General features: G+C 33.3%; 1 protein-coding gene across 1 annotated transcript; it reads left to right on the top strand.

The window, feature by feature from the left end:
- The first annotated feature begins 4072 nt into the window (after positions 1-4072).
- Positions 4073-15600, top strand: Ak2 (Adenylate kinase 2). The gene is given in 6 exon segments (XM_076504931.1): positions 4073-4293; positions 5877-5922; positions 6923-7036; positions 7039-7112; positions 8038-8205; positions 12483-15600. Coding segments are annotated over 6 exon segments (795 nt in total). The 5' UTR covers positions 4073-4125; the 3' UTR covers positions 12708-15600.
- The last annotated feature ends 8553 nt before the right edge of the window (positions 15601-24153 follow it).

Genomic DNA, 24153 nt, shown 5'->3' with positions numbered 1-24153 from the left:
GTGTGGCGGGAATATTAGTTAGATATAGTTTAAAGAGCAATAAAACAATATAGTATAAGTAGAAACAGATGTATAGTATTACGAATATAAAGCTATTTAAGATAAACAAATGTAGTTTCATGTTGCAATCTGAAGTCATTCTAGAAATAAAAAGAATAATTTAGTTTTTTGTGGTTACGAGTTGGGTCAAACTGATCAATCTCATATAGAGTTATAGTAAATAAAACAAAAGATAATATATATAAAGTATTACAGAAAAACACTTGAAATTTACTTAATACGTTTCAGAGATTTCGCAACTGAAATTTGAGATTTTTCAGACGAAGAAAGGTAATTTAATATTACGATAAAAATCAATTTGCTCTTGGAGAAGTCAACGGTTTGACTCTATATTATTATGAAGAAGTTCACGTTTAAAATATTTTATTAAAAATTTTGACTTTTTGTTTACAAATTATTCGTTATGTTCACTGAAAGCTTGCGAAATTTCGTGAAGATACATAAAATATAGTTCTATTATGGAAACTGTAAAGGTCAAATTGGAGTCAGCCGATTTTTTAAAAACTAGAACAAAAAACTATATAAACAATAATGTATAATAAATACAGTTTTGGTTTGTTTTGAATTTCGCGCAAAGCTACTCGAGGACTACCTGCGCTAGCCGTCCCTAATTTAGCAGTGTAAGACTAGAGGGAATGCGGCTAGTCATCACCACCCACCGCCAACTTTTGGGCTACTCTTTTACCAACGAATAGTGGGATTGACCCATGGCTGAAAGGACGAGCACGTTTGGTGTGACCGGAATTAGAACCTGCGATCCTCGGATTACAAGTTAGATGCTTTAACCCACCTGGCCATGCTGGGCCGAATAAATATAAAGAGGTAAAATAGAAATTTAATTATAACCACATTTACAAACCTTTTAAAAAGAAATAAAGTAGAAGGTGGTGAAACATCCAATTTCACATATATAAGTTCACCATCTAAAGTGCCAAATTATATCCCTGTTAAGTGAAACCATTTCAAAGATAAACAAAAGAAACTTCTTGTACTTTCTATCCAACCACAAAGTGAGATATGAGGAAATAATAATGTTTCGCTGGGTTTGGCTGTTTCTCTCTATTAAGCAGATAGCTCCAGTTCATATACTACAGAAGCAACTACCCATACATATACATGTATATATATGAAACAATGATGTGCATAGTTAATACCTGCTTGTTTTCATCATTGGTTTATCAGTCATATCCACTTTTTCCAAGATGAATGTCAATTGTATCTTTTTCTGATAGACTTCAAATAGAAGAACTGAAATAACTTAAAAGCTGGGGATTCTAACAGTGCACTAGCCATTTTGTATCCCTCTATAAGGCCTTCAAATTTTAATAATCATAAATTACTTTCTAATTCTGAAGCAGAATTATCCACATAGACTAATGTGTTTTTTTTTTAATTCACTGAAGAAGAAGAAAGTCCTCTGCTGGGACAGCGGTAAGTCTTTGGATTTACAATGCTAAAATCGGTGGTTTGATTCACCTCTATGAACACAGTAGATAACCCGACGTGGCTTTGCTGTAAGAAAACACACATACACACTAGAAGAAGAAAAATAATAATCTTTGCCAACCTCAAGGTTGTTAATTTGTTACTTCTAAAGCTTTGTATAATGCACTAAACCGATAACTTTACACAAAAATCTAGGAATCATGATTTAAGTATACGAGAAAAGTAAACTATCTTTTAAAAGTTATTTTTGAACTATGTAAAGTTACGAACTTATCATTAATTAAATTAAAAATCATATTAATATCAGAGTAAAACGGTCATACATCACAGGGCCTGGCATGGCCAGGCGCGAAAGGCGTGCGACTCGTAATCCGAGGGTCGTGGGTTCGCGCCCGCGTCGCGCTAAACATGCTCGCCCTCCCAGCCGTGGGGGCGTATAATGTGATGGTCAATCCCACTATTCGTTGGTAAAAGAGTAGCCCAAGAGTTGGCGGTGGGTGGTGATGACTAGCTGCCTTCCCTCTAGTCTTACACTGCTAAATTAGGGACGGCTAGCACAGATAGCCCTCGAGTAGCTTTGTGCGAAATTCCAAAACAAACATACATCACAAAAATGTATATCAAATTGCTTCTCTGGTATTGCAAGAAGTAAAAATTTCCTGTTGGGTTAAAAATTGAAAGCTAGGATCACTCAATTTAAGGTTACTAGATAAATTGTTTTAACTCATTCAGATGCATTGCATGGCCTGGGGGTTATGACACTAAACTCGCTATCTGAAAGTCGCGGGTCTAAAGTACCTACCTACTAACAGTTTATTACGGCAAATTTTACAAAAAAATTACCATCAAACAAAAAAGCAAAGTCTACAAAAAAGGAACTTTTAAGAAGCAAATCTGACTTTAGAAACAAAAGTTAAGTTTGCATACGTGATCTTCATCTACTGCAATTCGAGCACAAGACCATGGCAGCTTCTAGCCATTATAGGCTTCGCTGACAGAAAAGATAACTGTATACCTTAAAACACTGTGAATTATATTTTCTGTGAAAACACGCTGTTGATTACCATTTAGTAGAAAAAGTAAAACTGAATTATTTACTTAAGCAGCTCTGGCGTCTGACAGGAACTAAAAGAAAGTATGGAAATCACAACATTTTAAATATTAACTTATAAACTAACTTAATGCAAAGAAAACATTAGTGTCATAGTTGTTATGACAATATCAGAACTGACATGATAATATACAAATAAGTGAAAGTAAATATTGTAGAATTCTGTAGGAAGAAATTTGGTTAGGGATGTTTCAGTGGTGCGCCAGGATATTTTCGTTGGGGGGAGCTGAGGTAAACTGTGGAGGACCTTTCCAAAATTCCATCAATATGAAGTATAGATGGTAAATTATAATAATGTAAATACCAAGGTACATTTTAGAAAGGTGTGCTATTTTGAACTGCGTTTTCAATGCAGTTTTCATTGGAAACTCATACTCTGATTAATAATTCATTATTACAAATTAGAAATAATCTGTTTATGAAAATATGCGTATATGTAAAAAGAGGAGCTCACCTCAATTCCAACCAAGGTAATACATAATAATAAAGTAAATCAAGATTAGCTTAGATTGAACATTTAATATACCATTAAGAGTAAAGCTACAAATCAGAAGAAATATAACATAAAGACATAGCTTACATAGCAGAAACGAATTATCCCATGTGAATTTAATACACTCTGAGGAAAAGTAAGGTCACTATCAGGCTAACTATCTTTCGTCATGTTGTGTTTACAGTCAATATTACTTCAAAACAATGCACCTGTTCTGGTGATTGGTAGCAAATTTTGGATAGCTGATACACAAGCAAAATGATCTCACAGAGGACACAACACCGGCTAAATGCTTTATAGTTTTGACTTACACACAATACACTTATACATGCATGCTATGCTTTACTTTTCAATGAAAGATAAATAAAATTATTGGGTAAATACCTGTGAAACATTTGGTTTATCAAGTAAAATCCCTGATGACCTGTTGTAACTTGAAATCAACATGGTTGTCTAATCTTCGTCAAAGCTCAAGATAGAATGGCATTACACAGAGAGTGGCAATACAGTGCATGAGTTTCAGTGCATTCAGTACGTTGCTATGGGAAGAATGGCACATACTTCCGTCTTAATGAAGACGTTGAGTTCTACAGATCTATGTCTCTTAGATGTTAATTGTTAAACAACAACGACGATTGTGTTTTCCATATTTTATGAATATATATGTAGGTAACAATATTGGGAAGGCTGAGGGGGGCTTGGCTCATTTGTGTGTGTGTGGGGGGGGGCTCAAGCCACCCCTTGGAGCCGCCACTGGGCTGTTTATTTGTACTTAATGCATGTTTGAACTTATTTTGTATTCAGGCATTATCTTTTTTGTATCTCGTTATAATGTTAAGGAATTATTGGGGTATTTTTATAAACGTGCACTAGTACTTAGAACTTTTTGTTTTAATGTTTTAATAACTTTTCAAATATTTATTTAATTTAATACTTCAATTGATTACTTCTAATCACGTAGCGTCGCTGGCAGCAGATGAACACGTTCTTTGGTGCACAGATTAGATGATTAGTCATGGGTCCAGTTCCAGCTGTTAAAGTTAAAGAAGATTCCGAAACCTCATTGAAATTAGCGGAAGGAAAACATGTTAAATCTTCCAGTTTCAGTTCTTCACAAGATGAAGCTGGAAATGGAATTAATGCAATTCTTTTGGGACCACCGGGCGCGGGAAAAGGCACTCAAGTAAGTGTCGCTGTGATTATTCGTATTAATTTCCGTTACGACCAGAACAAGTTAACAATTTAACTTGTAAGAGTTAAATAAATATATGAAGTATTAACCCAATTATAAGTATATTTAACTAAATATACATTCCTTACGTTCTTGATTATCAAGACTGACATACAAACTACAATACTGATGGTGACCTTCACACGATTTACAGCTGGTTCAATCATAATGCCTCAGTCGAGCTCGTACTGATTAGTACTATATCTACTCTTTAGTGCAGTGACTGAAATAAGCTCGATGTCTGATAGGGCTGCAGTGACTTTAAATTAAATGTTTGAAAATATATAAACCCGTCAATGAATTTCTAAACATACATCATGAATGGGTGTTCTTCTGGGTATATTTTAGCTTTACGTGGTAGGAAGGTTATGCAATGTAGATAAGGACACTTAATCTGCTTGTAAAGTTTGGACCCGTTAGTTCAGCTGTGGGAGTAGTTTGTGGGCAAAGAGAAAAAACAAAGTTCACACCATGAATTCACATAGGATGAGAATGCATTGTTTCATCAGCTTATTAGTGTTAACAATGTTTTCAACAGTGATTCCAAAAATATATCGTAAGGTTTGGTTGGCGTAAGAAACGTAGGTTACTAATTTTCTTAAGCTAAAAATGCTAAATAAGCTTTGCAATAAAATTTTTATAATGGTATTAAAAGTAATATATCTGGTTTTATTTCGTTTGTAGTACTAAGGGAAATATATTTAAAGAATAAAGTACAAACACACAAACTGGTTATTAGCCTTAAAAATGTAGATATAATGTTACCATAATTCATGTGACTGTGTATAAGCAGAATTTTCCATTTTTATCCCTAATATCTGTTTGACCAATAAAGGGTTCATACATTGTAATTTAAAATGAAGCTGACATTTGAGATAAATATATGTACAGGGAGCATTTTTTCTTTTTTCTTTTTTTACTGTAAATGCAAAGTCAGATAGCAAGACAGTGCTAATAGTAAATCTCTAACTAATGTCTTTGAAGATACAAAATAATAAGTAAGAAAGTAAATAACTCCTACAATATATATAGCTGGGACATTGGCACTCTAATTAAATATTACCTGTATGAAGTGTGATAACAAGCAAAATAAAATATACTATGAGTTGTGTCTGACTCAATTATCTCTCTGAGTTTAACAAATAGCTGTTACTAAAATGAGTAATAGACAATAGGAAATATTAGAGTAAAATATTTGGTAGTAACCAATTAGTAACCACAATGAGATTCAAGAAAGTTCAATAATTATAATAGTAAGACTAGAAAAGGAAGTTAAACATGCTTTACATTTATGTAATTAAGTTAAATTCAGTTGAGTCTTGTCAAGTGAAAGATCTTTTAACAGTTTGTAAGTCGATTCATAGTGTAACATTTCTTACACTGATTGGTTCTTTATTTATTGTGCTTCGTAGAGGTTAAACAAAATGTAAACCTATGTTTATCATGTTTTGTGTACACGTATGCAAATACTACAACTTCTAAGAACAAACATACATGTAAAGAAAACACAAATAAAATGGTAAATTTCCTTCCAGGCTCCAATGCTGAAAGAGAAGTACTCTGTATGCCACCTTTCAACAGGTAGTTTTTCTTGCTTCATCTACAGATTGTTTTATGTCCAACATTTTAGTTTTACCATAACTTTTTTCATACTATTTTGGCTAATAGTTAAGATGCATGTGTTCTGTTTCTTTTAATGACCTTTCTACTTTCTTATGTTCTTTAGTGTTTGAATTTCCGTGACCTGTCTCATTTCTTTGCTGTAACACCTTTACATAATTAGTCACTTGTCAAAAATCTTTTATGGGGATAACATTTATCAGTTCTAACCACAAGTATTTTCAACAGATAAGTTGATTTATTGCCTTACTACCTTATTTGCTCAAATCCTTTGCAATTGTGCATTATAATCTCAACTTGCTTATATTTTGTGATATATTTGTGCTGTGAGTGTTTTCCATTGTCTGTTTTTTTTTTTTATTTGCAAGTCCTCACTTTTCACATGGCATTCAATATTGACTCAGGTGAGGCTTATGACATTGTTTTTAAGACTTTCAGATAATTAGTACAACTGCTTTCTTGTTTTTCCTTTTATTTAGATGCTTTCATGCTGTAACACAGTTTGGAAACTTTAACTACACTTCACACTTTGGTTTCACAATTTTAATTTGTTACAATCAACTGTTTTCTTTATTCAATTTTCATTCTTAAATAAAGATTAATTTTACATATTATATCTGAAACCATCAATACATAGGGAAACTTTATAATTACAGAATTGAGGAAAAACAAAGATGATTGTATATTTCACAAATACATAATTTATTCAAGACCATGATTCAGCAAATGGTATCTTTACTTGTAAAACCATAGTTGTGAATAAATGATACAGTTGTCTTGTTTTTCTTCTATTCTGTATTGTCAATATGAAATGTTAGCATCTTTGAGTATTAAACATTCTTCTTTACCATTGTGTTTGATAATGACAGAGTTTTTAATATTATATACTAGAAATGCTAAAGACTTGCAAAACATGAAATTTCAGTGGTGGTTGTAATTTGCTGTTTTGCTTATCCCATAGGAGACATGCTGCGTGCAGAAGTAGCCTCAGGCTCAGAGCTAGGTCATACACTCAAGAAAACAATGGATCAAGGCAAACTTGTTGGTGACAACTTGGTTGTTGATTTAATTGACAAAATCTTGAGAAACCTGAATGTAAAAATGGATTTTTACTGGATGGATTTCCTCGTACTGTAATACAGGCACAGAAGGTATAGCTAACTTTACTCCATTCACCCAATCTCTTATTTTTGTTTTTCAAAATATCAGTGTGTGTATGTGTGTCTATGTATGCATTTGCTGTGATTGCTGAGATATTTTTCTGTCATTCCTCTTTTCATGTCTGTACAATCTTTTTATTGTTGTATTTTGTAATTAAAGTGGTATCCATAATTTTATTAAAGACATCAGATGCTTGAGCATTTTGGTGTGGTGGAGTGTTTTAATTAATCTTAAAAATTAACAGATTTCATTTATCTGTTTGAGACTGGAGAGGGGGATGAATTGTTTCATCTGCCGGTGCAAGGTGTTTTAGAACAATGTAGGAAAGTTTTGACTGTCCGATATACTGAAGTGCATTTCTGAAATAAGGGTGTGTTTATGTGTGATCCTGAAAGGTGCAAAAGAGAAATTAATAGAAGTGTTGGCTTGTCCGGAAGTGGAAGATGTAACTCGGTAATTTGCATTTTTAGTTGGTGGTGGTCTTGTAAAAGAGACATCTGAAGTAGAACTGTTTCTGTGTGTTGACTGCTGTTTAAGTTTGGATAGTTGTATTAGGTATGGAAAAAAACTGTTATTTCTCATGTTCTTCAATCTGCATTCTTGTGAATCACAGGTGGTTGGATCAGAAGATAACGGGCTTTCCACTTTCTAGCTACCAGTTAATCTTTGTCTTCCAGTAAATTTGTTTTATATAAATAGAACTTACTATTAGAATGTCCACTTTATAACTTTCATCTTGTCTCTATAGAGTTGTCCATCGTCTTTCTATTATCTTGTTCCTGTATAGATGTTCATCATATTATTAATAGGATTATTTAAATATTCATTTTCTCTTTAACATGTGGCACAATTTGTCACAGGGATCTGTTGTTTTTTTTAAACTATATTTCTCTAAAATTCTGATTTCTTTTACAGCTTGATGAGCTTCTAGATAAACGTAAAAAGAAACTTGATGCAGTTATTGAGTTTGGAATAAACGAGTCACAACTGGTACGTCGAATAACGGGAAGACTTTTGCACCCTTCTAGTGGACGAACATACCATGAAGAGTTCAACCCACCTAAGAAGCACATGAAAGATGATGTAAATAAATTAATATATATATATATAAGAATTAGCTGTAAATGTTTTATAAGCTATCAATTTTAGTCTAAGACCTGAAGTTTTGTCTCTTGTTGTGTGAAACTAAAAGTAAAAAATCGACTTTTTGATGTGAAAATAGGCCAAATTATAAATGTTTTTTGTTTGTTGTCAGTAAATCTTAGTTTACTAGACAAATTATCAAACAAAAAGTAAAGGTCATAGAAACTATTGACACTGTAGCATATATTAATTATTAACCACTTAAAATAAGTTCATTTAATATTAGAAAAATATCATTTACAGGGTCGGACACAAAAGAATGTGTCTTCACTGACTCTGGTTCTTTCAGCTTCTGGGTGTTTAGCCAAAAATACAACAGAAACATAATTTATATTCTAGTTCTTGATTTTGCAGTCTCTTCGTAAATTTGACTTATTAAGAGCAATTAAGAGTTGTTTTCAAATCATGTGAAGAATCTTTTGCCCTTTGGGGTTAAGACAGTTCACAAGTCAACACCTATCTATATCCCCACCATTCCTTCCAATGGCTCCCTGGACCCATTTTTTTGGCTTCAACTTCTCGGATCCATCTTCTTCAGCTCCGAGATGCCGAGTGATTATTCATTCACATCCTCAGCTGCTGGAATCTTCATATACCAATAGAGACCTGCCAATTTGATGCAGGGTAAGTTCCATGGAGGTCATTAGACCTTCTAATAAAGAGAAACAATGTGGTAGGAAATGGAAGGGTTCTCTGTCCAATTCTCCTTCACATAAGTAAAAATATCCCCTTTAAAATAATGGAAGAGTCAAGGTTTGCATTCTAATTTAGATGACATCAAAGTGCTGGTTGATTCTTATCATCCTGTATGTCTTTTCTTACAGGAAACATTTTTGAAACCTGTCAATACATTCACCTTTTAGCAGTTTTTTTTGTAAAGAACTTAATTTTCTAGTCAGTAAGTTGTGTGATGGACAAGTGCATGGAGGGGTTGCACTGCTGGTTGATCAGCCTGTACCTTCCCTGTCTTTGCTGTTTGCTACACCCTTGGAGGCCATAGCCATCTGTATTTCCTTGGGTTGTACCATCACTGTTTGTTCTTTCTACCTGTCTCCTGGAAAGACCTATGATCAATCACACCTTAATGCTCTCATTGAACAGTTGCTATCTCCCTTTTTAATCTTGGGGACTTCAATGGACATAATCCCCTCTGGGATGGTACTGATATTGATTGGAGAGATTGTTCTGTAGAGCATATGTTCTCAGATCATAATCTTTCTCTCTTCAGTACTGGTACTTATACCTATTTTTATGCACCTAGTCAGTCTTTTACAGCTATTGATCTCTCTTTCTGCTCCCCTTCACTTTTCTCTTATTTCTCTTACGAGATTGACAGTGACCCAAGGGGCAGTGATCATCTTCCTGTCATTTTGAGGGAGACTGGCTGTGGTCAATGCCACCCGACCCGTATGCCACAGTGGAAGCTAGACCTGGCCAATTGGCCCTCTTTCACTGCTTTCTCAGAACTTGATCCTTCTGTCATTTGTAAGGCATTGATGAGCAACTTTGTGGCAGCATTAACTCACTGTATTGTCCAAGCAGCTGCTCAGTCTGTTCCTGAAACCTCAACACGTTTTCCCCAGTATCGTCATTCATGGTGTAATCATGCCTGCCACATGGTATCCCATACTTTCAAATTGCAATCACTTTTCAGCAGGTAAGATGTCAAAGCCAGAAAGAATCTTGAATTAAGTTCATAACTAGCATCTCTTCTACCACCAGTTCCAAAATCACATGGGACAAGATGTAGAATGTTTGTGGTCATTATACTTCTGCCACCCTTTCAGTCCTCCTCTTCAATGACCAGGAAGTTGCTGATATCCAGATTATCACTGATACTCTCAGCAATAGCTTTTCTTGTACATCAAGGACTTCTGCCTCATTCCCCCACCTTCTTAGCCATCAAGACATAGCTATCACATATTTAATTTCTTGCAGATTGTCTCTATGAGTATAATCACCCCTTTACATTGGTGGAAAGCAAGCTTTCTCTTCATCAATCTGACTGAACATCAGTCAGACCTGATGATATTCACTACGAGATGCTGCACAATCTCTCTCTCCTTTCTATTTTGCTATTTTTCTGGTTATCTTTAACTGGTTCTGGCTGGAGAATGCTTTTCCTGATGCTTGGCACCATGCTATTGTCCTCCCTTTTTCTAAGCCTGGGAAGGATCCCAAGATTCCTTCAAACTACGATCCAATTGCTTTGACGAGCTGTCTCTGTAAGATCTTGGAGCGGGTGGCTAATGCTCATCTTGTTAGGTTCCTCGAATAAAACAACCTCCTCTTGCTAACCCAGTGTAGATTCTGACAACAGTGCTCCACCTGATTCGACTTCAAACATCAACCAGGGAAGCCTTTCTAAAGCAACAACATTTATTTTCTGTGCTTTTTGACATTGAGAAAGCTTATGATATTATGTAGAAGCATGGCATCCTGCAAGATCGCCACTCATACAGGTTGTGTGGCCATTTGCCCATTTTTATTTAACATTTTTTTAATGGACCAGTGATTCCAAGTCCATGTGGGTTCAACACTTTCCCATTCTTTCTTTGGTTCCTGAGGCAAAGTTCTTGGGGTTTGTCTTTGGCTGTAAGCTGACCTTTATTCCACACATCAGGCATCTTCCTGTCAAGTGTACAAAGGCACTGAATATCCTCTGTGTCCTCTTTTCAACCTCTTGGGGACTGGATTGATGTTCTATGCTAAAAATCTACCATGCCCTCATTCAATCAAAACTGGACTATGGCTCTGCACAGGGGCTTCCTGCACTTTTACATTCCAGAGTTTGTACACTGTGACTCATTGAACCTCCTCCAGACAGCTGCCCTTTGCAACTGTCTTTCCTGTATGCCAGTGGGCCATGCTTTTTCAGAATAGATGGTCTGCCATTGTCCCTTTTGGCCTTTGTATCGAGGCACAGTTGGCTGAATTCATTAGGTCTTTTTGTAGATAACATTGCTGTCTTCACTGATCAGCCCATTCCACCATGGCTTATTACCATCCTCAAATGTGACTATTCTTTGAATCATCTGAAGAAGGTGGATACTTCTGATTAAAAGTACCAACTTTTATTTGTCGAACATCTTTTGAACCATCCTTCAATTCCCATTTGTATGGATAATTCAAACTCAGGTGACTCTGTGGGCTCTTCCATGGATCAAACTTTTTTTAGTTTGATAATTGCACTCAGAACCCCATCTACAGTTTCTGTGTTCACTGTCAAACTTTATGCCATTTCTCTTGCCCTAGATCACATAGAAGCTATACAGTACATGAACTGTACTTTTATACAAATTCACATAGCTCTCTGCTGGCCCTGAAGTCCCTTCATGTTAGTTGTTACCCTGTTCTCATTGATATTCAAAACCAACTGGTCCATTTCTGCTTTACATCTATTTCTGTCTAGTTCTTCTGAAAACTGGGCCATGTTGGTAGTTGCAGGAATGAGCTCGCTAACACTACAGCAAACACTACTGTTTGCTCTACTGCTTCCATGGCCATGCCTGTCCCATACATGGATTACAGTTTTGTATTTAAGGCTTGGCTCTGTGCTAGTTGGTAGTTGACTTTGGGTGAGCAATGTGATAACAATCTTTTTTTCAGACCAAACTTTCTGTTGCTCTTTGGCTAGGCTACACAGTGGTCACAGTTTTTAACTCATCATTTTCTTTTATCTGGGACTGATCCACCAATGTATGGTCTGTGTGACACTCAAGTCACAATAACCCACATTTTATTGTCATGCCATCGTTACAACTGGGAGCGATAGCACTCCTTTAAACATGATTTTACCATGGGTTCAACCTTAATGTTGGACAGTGTCATTGGTTATCGTGACACAGTCCACCTCAGTTGTGTTTTTAAATGTTTAAATGTTTAAGTGCCATTGGTCTTTTTTAACTCCAAGTTTTTTAAATCATGAATTGAACTTTGTGTCAATTTAATGTGATTCCTTTTTGCATATTTTAATAATTTTACTTTTTAATTTTTTACCGGTTGTATTTGGTACAGAGATCCTAGTTGCTTTGTGCCATTAAATGTCAAACAACCAGCCAGCCTGTTAATACAATTAATTTTAATTGTGAAATACTTTTAAATTCATTATTCAAACTTAAAATATTGAGAACTGAGAATATTAATAAGCATTTAGTAATTTTTTTTTATAACTTGTGTTATGGTTAACTTATCATATAAACTTATTTTCCATATAGATTACTGGAGAGCCTTTAATACGGAGATCAGATGACAAACCAGAGGCTCTGAAGAAGAGATTGGAGTCTTATTATCAACAGACACAGCCTTTAGTTCAGTATTACCAACAGCAAGGTCTTCACTCAAAAATTGATGCTACATTGAAACCTGATGTTGTGTTTGCCAGTATTCAGGCAATCTTTTCAAAGGCTAAAAGCAAAGATCTGGTCTACTTTGTTCAGTAATCATGTACTACAACAGTATGGCACAAATTCAGACAAAAATGTAACAAAAAATCATTGTCAAATTTTATAATTTACACACCTTTTTTCTTTCAAAATTATACAGAAAAGAGGTTTTTTTGGTTTTTTCATGAAATTAATGCCCTGATATTCTGTTGATTTTCTGTGTGCCTCAAATCAAACAAAGTATTATCAAAAGGAAGTAATATTTGATAACATACATTAAAATTAAAAGTTGTATAAATATTTAGTAAATTATTCAAACACAATGTATATTAAAAATTCAATATTAATAAAATTCTATATTCCAGTTAATTATATACTGTACAATGTACCACTACTAAATTTGGTGTTGGCCTTTAGTGGGTCCTTAATTTTTTTAAGCAGAATGTGTGGACATAGTTTATTTCACTTCATTGTTTTTATGATGATAAGTGTGACATGAAATCCTGATTTGCACTCTCAGTGATTTTTATCTATTCTTATTTGCTGTCGAGAGTTTTCTTCACCTGCCTTTAGTTTGTGTTCTTCAGTTGTTGATATTAACATCATTATATTTAAAAAAAAGTGAATTCAGTTCTGTTATTTAGTAATACAGGATTAATATCATAATCTTTATATATCTACTAGTTTAACATCAATTCCTTGATCTGGTTATAAATGCTTTGATAAAAACATGGGTGAAAAATGTAATATAACTATTCTACTTTGACCTAAATGACAAGAATTAAAAAATAAGTCATGTACAGTGTAACTGAAATCATTGTTCTCTTATAAAAGTTTAAGTAACTGACAAATCTATGACAAAGAAATTAACAACAGTTTGTGGCTGTAACAGTTTTGTACTTTGTGTTTGGCAGTGATATGTAATTAACTGGTTCATTCTTCCATAAGTTGAGTGTTTGTGCCATGAAACTGAATTACAAAATGCATAACATCAACACTTGGAGTTTTTAGTCATACTTTCATGAAGGTAAAGTTGTAATTGCCTATCTTCTCAGGAATTTGGACTATTAAAGATTGAAATATGAACATATTCTCTAATGTACTCTTAATTTCTGCATTATCTTCATTAAACATGAGTACAGCAGTTCAAGTGTTGTAAAAAAAAATGTATTACTATGTGTTTACAGTATCTGTTAATTTACCCAAAAACATAAAGGAAGACATTTTTTATAGTTTCTGACTTGTAGATCTATTTTAGTAATGATAAAAAAACAGACCTTCATTTAAGGATTTTTTAAAATTAATATATTGATATTTTAATACCTAAATAGTGTTCATGTAATAAATACCAAAGTGTGTTTTTGTGTATCTTTCTGTCAACATAAATGTATTTAAACATTTAGAAAAAACACTTAAAGGTACAATGATTTAATTAATAACTGATAATTCAATTAGCCAAAAAATACTCTTACATAGAAAATTCAAGTTCTGCTTGTTACAAGTTGTTAGATTTTACTACATGGAAGACAGCTACAGAGATGAAAAATGAGATATTATTAAAAACCTTTAAAATGCATATGTTGGTACCACTGTATGAGGCTTATCTCCAGTCACCTATATATAGTACACCAGTTTGAGTAAATTTGCAGCTTTCAACACTGAATAATTTCCAGTTACCATACCAAAATTGCTGTGATCAAGCCAGTCTATAGTTTGTAATGCAGGCCAGGAGTCTATAAACATAAATGGAAATGTTTTCTATTTCATATACTTTTTTTTTCTCCCTTCTTTGGCAAAATTTCTAAAACAAATAGTCATTGTAGATCATTGTACAGTTTCCATTTATATACCAGTCAACTTTTTGTGGTGGGTGCCAACACACAGATGTGCATGATGTAAACCATCTTTATAGTGAGATGACTTAAAATTATAGCCTGTATGTATCACTGGATGTCTACATCCAAAGATGCTGTCTTATCAGAAACTCTGGAATCTCAAACCACCTATGCTTTTTGAAGAAAGAAAACTAAGGATGGAAAATCAGATTAACTTGTGGAAATTCATACACTACTCAAATGTGCAAGTAGCTATAAAACCAGAACCAAGGAGTGCATAAGCTACATAAGGCTATGTTGCAACTCTTCCAACCGTATTCTCTGACCTCCTCTCTTGCAACAGGTTTTATCTTATACTTTTTATATTTTTATCTGTTGTCAGTGAATAAGCATAGAGGAATTAATTATAATTAAACTTAAGAAACGTCACAGTGTGATATGTATAGACAGCATGTTTTATGATAATTCACACAATTTGTATCATGAAGTATTCTTGAGTGTGCAAAATAGTGAGAATAAAGATTACAAAAACTATGCTGTTGGAATATTTGAATATAAAACAAATATGGTTATGATTTTTAGATTAATACTTCATTCATCATTAACTTTCAAAAAATAACATTTTATTAAAACCAATGTATGAGAGCTACTTTTAAATTTACATGACATACACTGAACATGTCATTTCCAAAAATGTAGTCTTCAAAGTAATGAAAGCAAATTTAGCATCAACTTGTCAGCTTTCACTCTCATTGGGATAAGATTGTTTTTAAAACAGTGAGATTATAATAAGACAAACTTGCACTGATGTTTACTATCCCTAGTTAGGCTATACTGTGTGTTTAAGTTTTTTTGTGGTGTATGTTAGATGTTACAGTAATTTCTGATGTAGGAGAAGACAACAAAGTTGGATAGAAGATACTTGTACCAAACAAAAGAATTGTGTGAAAAATAAAAAGGACTTAATTATTTAAAATTAAAAATAGCAGAATAAGCCATTAACTAGAGCTAACAACATAATATGTATGCAAGATCACAAATTGGTAGTGTTTGTGTATTAAATGATTTGTTCCTGATATTGTATGTAATAAAATTCATTTATTTCTTCCTCATGCTTATAACTGTATTGTACTGCTTATAGTTTTATGTGAAATTGTAATGCATTTGTTTTATGTGCACATATATTCTGGTTATTCAAAATGCCAGTAAGTCCTGTAACATTAGAATATAGATAAATCATAGTACAAAGAACCTGAAGGTTTCTTAGCTGGTAGACTTTCTTTCCTTGGGAATGGATATAGAAATTGTACAAAAAAATGTCATCTTCAGTGACATCATAAATACCTGAAAGTATAGAATTGTTTAGGTAGGACTGAGAGAAAGATTTTTCAGAATCTTGAAATCATATTACATGCTGTGCATGTATATCCAGTAACTATGCCTATTGTCTGGAACTACACTGATTATAACCCCTGACCTTCTTGTTGCAATTTAAGTGTGGTGATTGGGAGATTAAATATCATGATTGTTTGATGCTATATTTCCCTAACCTATTGTGATAACAACATGCAAGACAGAGAGATTGATATTTCAAAGAAGGAAATGTCTTTAGTGTTGAACTGTATTAATAAATCAAAGGAAAGTGTAATTTCAATTGGGAAAAGACAATAATTTATGACTGGCTACCAGTAACATGCCAGGTGTAGTGAAAAAAGTGAAACGTAAACAGAAAGAGCCTTCAAATACAGCAGTTTACTGCAGCTAAAATTGAAACCTCCCTTGGAACTTCAAACAATATAATTTTACATGTATTGGTGTCTGTAATATTTACACAAGAGTCCAAAGTTAAATAACTGTCAAGAGCAGTATGGTGCAGGTGATAAATGTCTGCAAAATTTACAAGAGTCCAAAGTTAAATAAAATAACTGTCGAGAGCAGTATGTAGGAGGTGATAAATGGAAATGCCATCACATTGAATGGAGCACTTACTCACATATATAAAAAATTTGTGCAATTTATTGTCATTATGCTATGGTGTAGCATTTTAAAAAATTGTATATAGCTTGTCAAAAAAAGGTTTTCCCAAGGGATTTATTGTGGTTGAAAATTACAGTTGTAGTGTTTAGCTGAACATGTGTAAAATCTAGAAAATTCAAAGCAAAATTTGCTCACCATCAACCTAAACCTTAAATCCATTATACCATGATGGTATGCAATTCTTGTAAGGCTTGGATATCAATAAGACAGTTCCATCTAAACAAAGCATACAGTCGCATGTTCAAGTGAATATTCTAGTTATTCTTCAATGTGTAAATATGAATATTAATTTGCAATTCCATTACAAATATTTCCTACGAACTTCTGGTCAGTTGGATTACTCAAATCGATGCTTATAAGTTGTCCACACATGTTTGATGGACTTTTTAAAGTGTGTAAAAAGCAGAGAGAGAATATTGATCTTAGTGTATTATGCAAGTTTCCTGGAATGAAAATTAAGCTGCAGATTAGTACAATGCCTATTATGTAGAGCACCAATGGTGGTGTAAAAAGGGATTGAAAGATGTATATGCTCAGTCTTATGTTGTTATGAATTATAGATACCCTGTGTGTAAGATCTACAGAAATAAGTTAAACCCAAAGCCAGAAATAACACTATAAAGTTATATATAATGTAATACTCAAATTAAAAAGTACTTTGTATTAAAAATTAATAACATTATATATAAATTGAAATATTTCTTACCTCAAAAAATACATGGCACAGGAAAATCACAAACAACAGTGTATTTTCTCTAGTGCTCTCGTAAGCCATCATTAATAGAAAGGAACTGGAATTCTTGAAACGACATATAATTGAAAAATTGTTTGATGTATGTATTTTTTACCAAGTTGCAATAAATGTGTCAAAGAATTGTTTTTAAGAATGTGTACATTTTATGAAGCTGCTCAAACATTTAATAAAACAGATGGTAGTTGGTGACTAAAATTATTTGGACAGTATTTTTTGACCAATACTTTTGAAGTAATGGAAATAAGTTTTAGATAACTATTATTTACAAGAGTTGATATAGTCATGGCCCAGAACATCCTAGTGGTTAACGCTTGACTTTGAATCTGTGGTTTGTGTGTTATTACCATAAAAGAAATTGTATTCTGCACGTTGAGTGCATTTTTAAGGGTGTTCATCAAATTCCACTGTTTAGTCTGACAGCAATAGCCAAAGTGAAATTGATGGATGGTGTTGACTTTTGCCTATCACTTTTAATGTTAGGAATGGCTATCACAGGTGACATTCATTTACATTTGTCAAACAAATGGTATAAGCATCATCTAGTAGAAATAAGTTTAACTAAAATTTTGCAAACTTATTAGAGAATTTAATTAAGGAATGTAAAATTGAATAGTTATACACAGAGTAATGTGCTTACATTATCACCTGAAGACCAATACACATCATTCACAGAGAGTAATGTGCTTATATTATCACCGGAAGAATACAACAGTGCATTTGTAACATTGACTCTAGATAGACCAATACACAGCATTCACACAGAGTAATGTGCTTATATTATAAACTGAAGAATACAACAGTGCATTTGTAACATTGACTCTAGATACACCAATACACATCATTCACAGAGAGTAATGTGCTTATATTATAAACTGAAGAATACAACAGTGCATTTGTAACATTGACTCTAGATAGACCAATATACATCATTCACAGAGAGTGCTGTGCTTATATTATCACCTGAAGACAAATACACATCATACACAGAGAGCTGTGCTTATATTATCACTATCACCTGAAGACTAATGCACATCATTCACAGAAAGTACTGTGCTTATATTATCACCTGGAGGATACAAAAATGCATTTGTAACATTGATTCTAGATAGACAAATACACGTCATTCACAGAAAGTACTGTGCTTATATTATCACCTGAAGGATATAACAGTGCATTTATAACATTGACTCTAGATAGACCTATACAGAGAGTACTGTGCTTATATTATCACCTGGAGGATACAACAATGCATATGTAACATTGACTCTAGATAGACCAATACACATCATTCACAGAGAGTAATTTGCTTATAATATTACCTGAAGACAAATACACGACATATACAGAGAGTAATTTCCTTATATTATCACCTGCAGAGAAATACACATCATATACAGAAAGTACTGTGCTTATATTATCACCTGAAGAACACAACAGTGCATTTATAACATTGACACTAGATAGACAAATACACATCATTCACAGAGAGTACTGTGCTTATATTATCACCTGAAGAATACAACAATGCATTTGTAACATTGACTCTAGATAGACCAATACACATCATTCACAGAGAGTACTGTGCTTATATTATCACCTGGAGGATACAAAAATGCATTTGTAACATTGACTCTAGATATATCAATACACATCATTCACAGAGAGTAATTTGCTTATATTATCACATGAAGACAAATACACATCATATACAGAGACTAATTTCCTTATATTATCACCTGAAGACGAATACACATCATTGACAGAAAGTACTGTGCTTATATTATCACCTGAAGGATACAACAGAGCATTTCTAACATTGACTCTAGATAGATCAATACACATCATTCACAGAGAGTACTGTGCTTATATTATCATCTGAAGGATACAACAGTGCATTTATAACATTGACTCCAGATAGACAAATACACATCATTCACAGAGAGTACTGTGCTTATATTATCACCTGAAGAATACAACAATGCATTTGTAACATTGACTCTAGATAGACCAATACACATCATTCACAGAGAGTACTGTGCTTATATTATCACCTGGAGGATACAAAAATGCATTTGTAACATTGACTCCAGATAGACAAATACACATCATTCACAGAGAGTACTGCGCTTGTATTATCACCTGAAGAATACAACAGTGCATTTGTAACATTGACTCTAGATGGACAAATACACATCATTCACAGAGAGTAATTTGCTTATATTATCACCTGAAGACGAATACACATCATTCACAGAAAGTACTGTGCTTATATTATCACCTGAAGACCAACACACATCATTCATAGAGAGTACTGTGCTTATATTATCACCTGAAGGATACAACACTGCATTTGTAACATTGACTCTAGATAGACCAATACACATCATTCACAGAGAGTACTGTGCTTATATTATCATCTGAAGGATACAACAGTGCATTTGTAACATTGACTCCAGATAGACAAATACACATCATTCACAGAGAGTACTGCGCTTGTATTATCACCTGAAGAATACAACAGTGCATTTGTAACATTGACTCTAGATGGACAAATACACATCATTCACAGAGAGTACTGTGCTTATATTATCACCTGAAGAATACAATAGTGCATTTGTAACATTGATTCTAGATAGACAAATACACGTCATTCACAGAAAGTACTGTGCTTATATTATCACCTGAAGGATACAACAGTGCATTTGTAACATTGACTCTAGATAGACCAATACACATCATTCACAGAGAGTAATTTGCTTATAATATTACCTGAAGACAAATACACATCATATACAGAGAGTAATTTCCTTATATTATCACCTGAAGATGAATCCACATCATATACAGAGAGTAATTTGCTTATATTATCACCTGAAGACGAATACACATCATTCACAGAAAGTACTGTGCTTATATTATCACCTGAAGAACACAACAGTGCATTTATAACATTGACCCTAGATAGACCAATACACGTCATTCACAGAAAGTACTGTGCTTATATTATCACCTGAAGACCAACACACATCATTCATAGAGAGTACTGTGCTTATATTATCACCTGAAGACCAATACACATCATTCACAGAAAGTAATGTGCTTATATTATCACCTGAAGAACACAACAGTGCATTTATAACATTGACTCTAGATAGACAAATACACATCATTCACAGATAGTACTGTGCTTATATTATCACCTGAAGAATACAACAATGCATTTGTAACATTGACTCTAGATAGACCAATACACGTCATTCACAGAGATTACTGTGCTTATATTATCACCTGGAGGATACAAAAATGCATTTGTAACATTGACTCTAGATATACCAATACACATCATTCACAGAGAGTACTGTGCTTATATTATCATCTGAAGGATACAACAGTGCATTTGTAACATTGACTCCAGATAGACAAATACACATCATTCACAGAGAGTACTGTGCTTATATTATCACCTGAAGGATACAACAGTGCATTTGTAACATTGCCTCTAGGTAGACAAATACACATCATTCACAGAGAGTACTGGGCTTATATTATCACCTGAAGACGAATACACATCATTCACAGAGAGTACTGTGCTTATTTTATCACCTCAAGAATACAACAGTGCATTTGTAACATTGACTCTAGATAGACAAATGCACATCATTGACAAAGAGTACTGTGCTTATATTATTACCTGAAGACCAATACACATCATTCACAGAGAGTACTGTGCTTATATTATCACCTGAAGAACACAATAGTGCATTTGTAACATTGATTCTGGATAGACCTATACAGAGAGTACTGTGCTTATATTATCACCTGGAGGATACAACAAAGCATTTGTAACATTGACTCTAGATAGACCAATACACATCATTCACAGAGAGTAATTTGCTTATAATATTACCTGAAGATAAATACACATCATATACAGAGAGTAATTTGCTTATATTATCACCTGAAGACGAATACACATCATTCACAGAAACTACTGTGCTTATATTATCACCTGAAGACCAATACACATCATTCACAGAGAGTACTGTGCTTATATTATCATCTGAAGGATACAACAGTGCATTTGTAACATTGACTCCAGATAGACAAATACACATCATTTACAGAGAGTACTGTGCTTATATTATCACCTGAAGAATACAACAGTGCATTTGTAACATTGCCTTTAGATAGACAAATACACATCATTCACAGAGAGTACTGTGCTTATTTTATCACCTGAAGAATACAACAGTGCATTTGTAACATTGACTCTAGATAGACAAAAGCACATCATTCACAGAGAGTACTGTGCTTATATTATCACCTGAAGAATACAATAGTGCATTTGTAACATTGATTCTGGATAGACAAATATACGTCATTCACAGAAAGTACTGTGCTTATATTAGCACCTGAAGGATACAGCAGTGCATTTGTAACATTGACTCTATATAGACCTATACAGAGAGTACTGTGCTTATATTATCACCTGGAGGATACAACAATGCATTTGTAACATTGACTCTAGATAGACCAATACACATCATTCACATAGAGTAATTTGCTTATAATATTACCTGAAGATAAATACACATCATTCACAGAGAGTACTGTGCTTATATTATCACCTGAAGAATACAATAGTGCATTTGTAACATTGATTCTAGATAGACAAATACACGTCATTCACAGAAAGTACTGTGCTTATATTATCACCTGGAGGATACAACAATGCATTTGTAACATTGACTCTAGATAGACCAATACACATCATTCACAGAGAGTAATTTGCTTATATTATCACCTGAAGACCAATAACCATCATTCACAGAGAGTACTGTGCTTATATTATCACCTGAAGACCAATACACATCATTCACTGAAAGTAATGTGCTTATATTATCACCTGAAGAACACAACAGTACATTTATAACATTGACTCTAGATAGACAAATACACATCATTCACAGAGAGTACTGTGCTTATATTATCACCTGAAGAATACAACAATGAATTTGTAACATTGACTCAGATAGACACATACACATCATTCACAGAGAGTACTGTGCTTGTATTATCACCTGAAAAATACAACAGTGTATTTGTAACATTGACTCTAGATAGACAAATAATGCAGTCAAATGACATTTGATGCCTAAACAATATAAAAGTGTAGTTTATCCTTTAAAGGTAAATACATTTTAAGTTAATGTTAACTAGTGTTGATGTATATATTTATCAGAAATCAACAATTGAAGTAACAGCATTTGTACTAATACTGCAAGTTATGTAATAAAAAATAAAAATGGTTCAACATTATTTTATATTTACATGGTAATATTCAGATTAAATACAAATATTGAGTGTCTTTCAAACTATCTGAGTACTAATGTGCTACCACATTTCTTATTGTATTATTTAATGTAATACTTTCATAATTTCTGTTCATACTTGATATGCAGTTTTAATTTTTAATATAGAATGTGTATCAAAGGAACAACTAAGTTCGCTCTCTAGTTACCTTCTTAACTGTGTCATTCTAGTCGGGTGTCACATGACTACCATGAGAAAGGTTTCTGTAAAGTGTAGCATACCATGTAGAAATATACAGTAATATTTATTACTGGGTAGATCCTGAAATAACCTCCACTATTTTGTAATAGGAATGACCAACAGTCATCTTGGTGGTGCATGCACCCTTGGAAGAATAGCATTGTTTTGTATTTATAATGCTATGTCTCTAACAATTTTAAACAGGAGGTTAGACATGTTTGCTAATTGTTGTCTTTTTTCCCTAAAAACTGGGAACAAATATCTGGCACACACAATACTATGATTATGTTGAGATGTATATATTTGTATTACTTAACTGTTACTTGCAAAGTAGTAAAAAACTAATAATGAATTTTAAAATCATTCTTAAACGCTGTGAAATTAACATGACCAATCTTGCAATCTGTAATACTTTTTACATATTTACCATAAATTTTTGATGTACCTGTGATAATCATTGGAAATGAACAGTAAGATAGATGGTGGCTCTGACCCCCATTTGATATTTCACAAATGGCTTGAGTCGTGGCTCTCAGCTGGTTGAGGTAGATTCAGGACATCTTGCTGTAAAGTCTGCAATAAAGCCTAATGTGTTATCCAGAAGAAAGAAGTGTATACATTCTCCTTGGAATTCAGTCATTGATACCACTATATGAGAGTTGTACTTGACATAAGCATAGCCCTTATTTTATGTTTAAAATTCAGAGATGAATGCTGGAGTAATAATTTTAAAAAATTATAAAATCATCATTTATTGGGTAGAAAACTTTTTTATTACAATTTTGGTAATGAATATTCTAATTTCTACACTTTTTTTTTTTTTCAAAGCTAATCGAAATCAAGATTAATAGAATTCAATTAATAGAATTTTAGGAACAAAATCAATAATGCCATTTTTCATTTAGAAAGCAATGAGTAAACACATAAAAACATTATATTTTTGAAACTTGTTCATAAAGTTTAATTAATCATAACCTACAGAAGAATCTAGTTTTGAAACTTGTATTTCTAAGAGTGAACTCTGGTATCACCCACACTTTTTCTATTCATACGTTAGAAAAGCTCCCAACACTGTTTTGTACTTACTGAGGAAACTTAAGCATGTACACATTTTGAGTTATAAACTACAGGTTTATTTGCATAATTACTGTCCCTATATTTTCCTTTGTGACACTAACAGATCTCCATCTACCATTGCACCTGCCTTCTGGCTTGCTTGTCCACAGCATAAATATGATTACTGTTATGTGCTGGTCAAAATCTTGTTTGGAATTTTCAGGTAAGAGGGAGCTAGCAGCAAAGTTAACTTGGTAGAATCAATAAA

This window comes from Tachypleus tridentatus, chromosome 6 (genome assembly GCF_004210375.1).
Source record: "Tachypleus tridentatus isolate NWPU-2018 chromosome 6, ASM421037v1, whole genome shotgun sequence".
Lineage (NCBI taxonomy): Eukaryota > Metazoa > Arthropoda > Merostomata > Xiphosura > Limulidae > Tachypleus > Tachypleus tridentatus.
The sequence above is the reverse complement of the archived record's forward strand: the minus strand, read 5'-3'. Positions and strand labels throughout refer to the sequence as shown.